This window comes from Amblyomma americanum, chromosome 9 (genome assembly GCF_052857255.1).
Source record: "Amblyomma americanum isolate KBUSLIRL-KWMA chromosome 9, ASM5285725v1, whole genome shotgun sequence".
Lineage (NCBI taxonomy): Eukaryota > Metazoa > Arthropoda > Arachnida > Ixodida > Ixodidae > Amblyomma > Amblyomma americanum.
The window spans coordinates 123,504,395-123,510,394 of NC_135505.1; the positions used below are offsets into that span (position 1 = coordinate 123,504,395).

Genomic DNA, 6,000 nt, shown 5'->3' on the forward strand with positions numbered 1-6,000 from the left:
TCTTAGGTCTGCCTCCATCCGTAGCGAGATCTTCGATTACGCTTCGACCAAGCACGAGTATACTACCGAGCATAAGTGCAAAGAGCAGTTTCCACGTAGAAAAGAGCAGCAGACACATGTGGAGAGCCCAGTAACCAGTATATTGAGAAAACATTCTGATGATAACTCAGCTGCTGAGAGGAAATACTTGATGCGGTGATATTACATGTGTTAACTGTGACAACACTGCTCTCCTCTTTTGTGAGATGATCGTAAAACGGCTTAAGGTTGCAGCTGTAGCCAACTAGACAAGACATAACTCATGCTCACGGATGGCCCCAACAAAGCGAACATGCCATATTCGAAATTCCTTAGGAGTGTTTCAGAAAAAGTTCAGCAACCTTTAACGCTTCTTAATGATTGTTGTTACGAAGCTAAAATAAGGAGCTAAACTTTTTAATTTGATCTGACTCGAGCTAATTCCAAGGCCCCTTTGGAGACCTTTTTACAAAAACAATCGCAGACAATTAAACAGGTCTCTTTTCCTAAACATGATGGATGTTTGTGCTGCGGGTAAAGATAGAAAATTAAAAGCTCTTATAATCGTTGGGTTAACGAATGCGCATACATCACTATTCTCTATTGCGCTCCGGATGTTTCCGTTAACGCATCAATGCTTAATGATCCCGTCACCGACAGAAAACAATCGGAACACAAAACCAACATAATAATTAGACGGGGCAGCTAAGATGCAAGTCGATATCTTTGGAGCAAGGAATGTCGGCTCGCGTAAACGAATATCCGAAATTGCTTTCACCTTATCCATGCGCCAGTTCCCTCTTCTATTCGTAAACACACCCGAAGCATCCAGTGGGCGCGCTTACGGCTTCAGACTGAGCCCCGCTGGCAGGATTAGGCTAATGGACGGTGGCAGAGCATTAGACAATAAAGAGAGGCAGGTCATCAGCGCATGTGTAAACACTGCTATGTTTCGACCCTGCCGCGCGGCTGCAGTCGTGTCACACCCTTTCTCCAACAGATGAGAACAGGCGTTCTCAGGACTCTTGCATTCAGCGGTTATTCGGAGCAGAGAAGGCTGCCTTTGAGCAGGTTCCTCTTGCATTGTGAGATGGTCAGGCTCCGGTCTGTGTCTATCGAAATCGGAATCTTCGACAACGGCTCATTCGTGGATGGCTTCAGCATCATCAGCAGGTTCCACCGGTGCATCGGCTACTCCTTCTTCCCCTGGAAGAACTTGGGTGGAGAATCCCGAGTGTCAGCAACCGTTCTCACCCCCTACTTGGCCTTCGCCGTGCTGTCCTGGAGCATCTTGGCCCTTCTCTTGATTCATGACACCTGCCGCGCCTTCTTCGTCGTGTCATTTGGAAATTTCGACAAGTGGGTCATCATCATCATCCTCGTCGGTCGTTATTTGGGTGTGCAAGTGGCTAACATTGTGACGCTTGTTGTCTACTCTCGCGAACTCTGCGAAGTCGTAAAGAAGATGCAAGCTATCGAATCGACGTTCCAACGCCCAACGCGTCTCCGACAAACGGCTAGATATATTATCGCCCTGAATGTGGTCTTCTCGGTTGTGGCAGTCTTCTCAATTTCTGACGATATTGCTTCGGCAGGCGACTACATGGAGCCAGTTTATATGAAGCTTATTTACGGTGTCATCTGCCTCGTGTATTCAGAGACAGTCTGCTTGATTGGCTTTAGCTGGGTCATGTACTTCAGTCGTGCCTTCGCCTCATTTCTCAGGTGCATCAACGAAGACATCGAAAGCCTGGCTGTCGGTCGGCCGCTGTCGCGTTCAAAGCTGGCAACTCAACACGCACGGTTTTGTGAACTTTGGTACGCATTTGTGCAGTGCGACAAAATCTTCAGTGCGGGTCTTCTAATCGCCATTCCACTGAACATCCTGAATGTTTTACCATGGGGACACGGTATCCTAATGCCACACAGGTCTCTTCTGGACTTAATCACGGACGTCGTGGGCTTAATCAACTTTTGTGCAGAGCTGTTTGTCCTGGGTGCATACTGTGGCGCTGCTCTGAACGAGGTAAGACGAGAATAACAATGTTTTTCTCTGCGTAACCATTTATACGGGTGTTACGTTAAACAGGGGCTTGTATGCATTATTCAGAACTTCATAAGACATACTGAACGCATTCTTGAATATGCGCAGTGTGTTCGTTTCTGATGTCATACGCTATATGACATAGTTTCGAACTGCGTAGACATACGCTGCGTCGATAACAAGAACATCGATCAATTTCACTGCGAGAGTTTGTTTCTCGTGTGGTACATGCAAAGTTTCAGCTGAAGGTGAAAGGCAGGGGACTTTGAACTTATGGCAAATGAATTCGGAATGTGTGACTGCTAAAATCTAATTTCTTTCTTGAAAAGGCGATTAATGCGTCAAATTGTGACTAACGATGAGACATTGACATAACAACATGAAAAAACAGAGGACAGATCCTTTCGTTTGAGGACACTGTATATCTTCAGTCAGGTATGTTGTGATAGGCAATCACAATAGCGCCATGCAGGTTTAAGGCATACAGTATTTATTGCTTTTAATGCAGACGCGGAATGCGAAACAGTCCAGGTCTTTCGGTGAGGAATGCCAGCTTGCGCAAACGAATATACGAAATTTGTTTAACATTTCCCACTGCTAAATTTACTCTGGTCCCTTTATTGTCAGAGACTCTGCCACCCCATTGAATTTTAGAGCCTCTGGACGCATTCATACATTTTAAAGCTTAAAGAAACCCCGAAACATATTTTGAGTAGAGTACATAAACTTGCTCAGTCACTGCATCGTGCTGTCGACCCCGCCAGCTCTCAAAGAGCGCGGGAATTTCCCGGTGGACGAAACTTCCTGACCCACCAGAGTGGCACGGCTGACTAGCCGCAGCCATGGTAGCGGCGTGAGGTCAGAAAGAATCTAACCAATTGTCGTCTTTTAGCCTGTGTGCGCAGACGACCGACGCAGAGGAGCGCGAGAGTTTCAAAACACCCGGAGGAGAAGCGCCTACCTATCAGCGTGCAAAAAGTGACGACAGGACGGGAAAATGTATGAAGACGTTGAAATTGAAATGTTACTGCTTATAACTCGGCTTGTCGGCCACGTTGGCGCCGTGGTGCATTGCACTCTCCTTTGGTGTTGCACGACATTTATAGGAAACCGAATTAAAGTTGTCTACTCCTGGTTCTGTCCGATTCCAACCCCTACAGAGCAACTATTAACGGTGCATTGCATGCTTTGGTATCTTGAATGCCTGGCCACTAAAAGAGCACCAGAGCTTATGACATCGTTCACAGGGGCCCACATTAGAGATCTCCACATTTATCGGCAACACGTAAAACCCTCTTTTTCTCGCAGACAAAGAAAACATGGGACGTGCTTACAAAACTCCTCGTCTCACAAGAGCACACACCTGAAGTGAGAGAAGAGGTAAGGTGTGCGCTTTTTACAATTATTTTGGACTTCCTGTACTTCTAGTCACCACAGTAGTGCTCACTGCGTTGCTTTCTTCAGCATAAAAATCATGAATAAGGGCTACTTCGTTATACAGTTTTGTAGCGTGGTCTGCGTGGTCTGCTTTTTATCACAAACCAGTTCTGGCTGTGTGGTTCAAGAAGCAGAGACTAAATTATGGCATTTGGATTGCTGCACACAAAGTTGAAGTTTTCACTCTACCCAGGTGATAAAGTAGAAAGACGCGGCAATAGCGCAAACAGGACAAGGGACCAAGACGAGTAGACACACACAGCGCTGCTATGTGACCAGCTGAAGGAAGGAAGCCACCAAGAACCCTCTTGACGTCATCCGGCAAGATGTGATTCCGAATGCAGAATGAAAGGGTCCTGGCACGGCATGTGGCCACGGCAATAAACGTGACAGCCATAGAAGGATCCAGGGAAGCACATTGAAAAGGGCCCGTTGAACTAGAAATATGCTTGAGCAACGTGGAAATTCGGGCTTGTTGGTTCATATTTCGTGGCAATAGCGCAAACAGGACAAGGGACCAAGACGAGTAGACACACACAGCGCTGTGTGTGTCTACTCGTCTTGGTCCCTTGTCCTGTTTGCGCTATTGCCACGAAATATGAACCAACAAGCCCGAATTTCCACGTTAGAAAAACGCGTTTGTTGGTCTTGACAGGTCGAATGCATTTTTTTTTCAGCGCCAAATTATGTAAGACCTAGAAGCCAAAGGGACGCCAGACAAACGCTGAACTGAAATTCATGGTTTATTTATAAGAACAAGAAATATATATGCAGAAGTACATATATCTAGGGCCTCAAACAGTTTCGAGGCCTCAGAAAAGCAGATTGAAGGCGAACTTTTTGTTGGCACTCCTTGACTATTTTTATCATTCAAAGAGTTGCGTTTCATAAAGAACAGTATGTGACGTGCATGCGCCAAGGAATTCTTCTGCTTTCCTCTAAACTTTTTTTGCGGGGAAAATGAAAGCGAGAGGCGAAATTCGGGGGCAAGTGCTTGTGATGTGGCAGTATCAGTCTTCTGGTTTGTGAATACATATTTCTAGTGGTTCAGTTCGGTAAACCAACAGATGAAGTGGTGCGCTCGTTTTGCGTGTGTGCCTTTCCCGTGTCTTGTATAAGTTTTGCTGCAAATTCCATTCAACTTCTATACGATACTGCGTAATTAAACCTATCTTTCTCTGTTTACAGATCCAAGAATTTCGTTACAGCTGCCAGAACCAAGATTTTTCATTTTCCGCTTGCGGCTTCTTCAAAGTGGGACCACCCCTAATAGTCTCGGTGAGTGGACCAACGTTTTATTTATATTTTTTACTAAACGGACCGAAATTTTATACAAATCACCCCGTAAAGGTAGTTACAAGGGTATTGTTGCGCCTGGTTAAGGCAGCTCTCTAGGTGAAAAAGCCGCTCATACCAAACATAGACGAAAGCAATTTTGAGCGGTAAACAGTTTATGAACGCAAGTTTTTCATATAATGTGACATTTCAGTACAACAACCAATATATCCGCCGACCCCCGAGAGCTGTCTTGAATAATTTTTATTGCTATTACCGGTTTTGCGATCGTCAAAAACGATTCTCATTAGTTTTCTATGACATTCTTAACTGTTCGATGTCATCGATGGATCAATAAAACTTGTTGCTGAGCTAGTTGGTGACACATCCTTGAACAAAAGGCTTTTGTGTTTGTGGTGTCTTCCTCCAGTGGTCGTCTTTTTTGTGCGACCTTTTTATTCAAGCCATCGATGGAAACGCGTTAAAAGAAAGATTTTGACACTACGAATGGACCATTACCTTCAATATTTGCATAAGAGCTTCTTACAATCTTTCAGTGTACAAAATATTTGTACAAGAATGTTGGATATGTGGTGTGGTCTTCTTAAACAGGGAAAATGTTTTCCACTTTTGTTTTCCGCTGCAAAGTACGTTAAAAACATACTGATCTTCCTTTCTTTCTAAAGACATGCTGCCATACCAAAAGCAGTGGACGCAATCCTTTCACTTTCGCTATTTGCAGCTCATAGCCAGAAATCTTGAAGATGCGCGCAACCCATATCCTGTTCTTTTGTTTTTGCAGATCGCCGGTGCCATCATCACGTACACGGTCATTTTCTACCAGTCACACAGCAGCTCTTCTGAAGCAGCGTCTGCACCAGTGAATGTCACGTGTGGTTAATAGTTCTTCGTGGGTATTCGGTCATTCCAGCTCCTATAGGTGGCGCGGCGGCAGTGCGACATGGCGGACGAGGCGGTGATGGCGCCGATGCCATAGCGTGCGTCTCTATAGAAGCAAAGCGGCTTCTTGACGTTGTGGCACCTTTGGTGTGATTTTTAGAGTCTGGATAAGCAGCAGTAAATGATTCTTCGTTATTAATGAGATCCTATGTTTGAGTTTGGCTGCATTACAGGCTCAAAATAAATTTTTATCGATATGAGCATAGAATCGCTATTTCACAAGTGCCGCGCGCTCAAAAACCCCGTCGGCGTTGAAACTTGCGAAC

General features: G+C 45.2%; 1 protein-coding gene across 1 annotated transcript; it reads left to right on the forward strand.

Annotated features, from left to right (window-relative positions):
* Window positions 1–1,108: 1,108 nt before the first annotated feature.
* Window positions 1,109–5,675, forward strand: LOC144103639 (uncharacterized). The gene is made up of 4 exons (XM_077636304.1): window positions 1,109–2,044; window positions 3,371–3,442; window positions 4,688–4,777; window positions 5,577–5,675. The coding sequence occupies exons 1-4, from the start codon at window positions 1,109–1,111 to the stop codon at window positions 5,673–5,675; spliced, it is 1,197 nt and encodes a 398-aa protein (XP_077492430.1).
* The last annotated feature ends 325 nt before the right edge of the window (window positions 5,676–6,000 follow it).

Coding starts and splice junctions, on each gene's coding strand:
- LOC144103639 (XM_077636304.1), top strand. CDS start 1,109: ATGGTCAGGCTCCGGTCTGTGTCTATCGAAATCGGAATCTTCGACAAC. Junction 2,045..3,370: donor GTGGCGCTGCTCTGAACGAG/GTAAGACGAGAA, acceptor TTTTTCTCGCAG/ACAAAGAAAACATGGGACGT. Junction 4,778..5,576: donor GACCACCCCTAATAGTCTCG/GTGAGTGGACCA, acceptor TTGTTTTTGCAG/ATCGCCGGTGCCATCATCAC.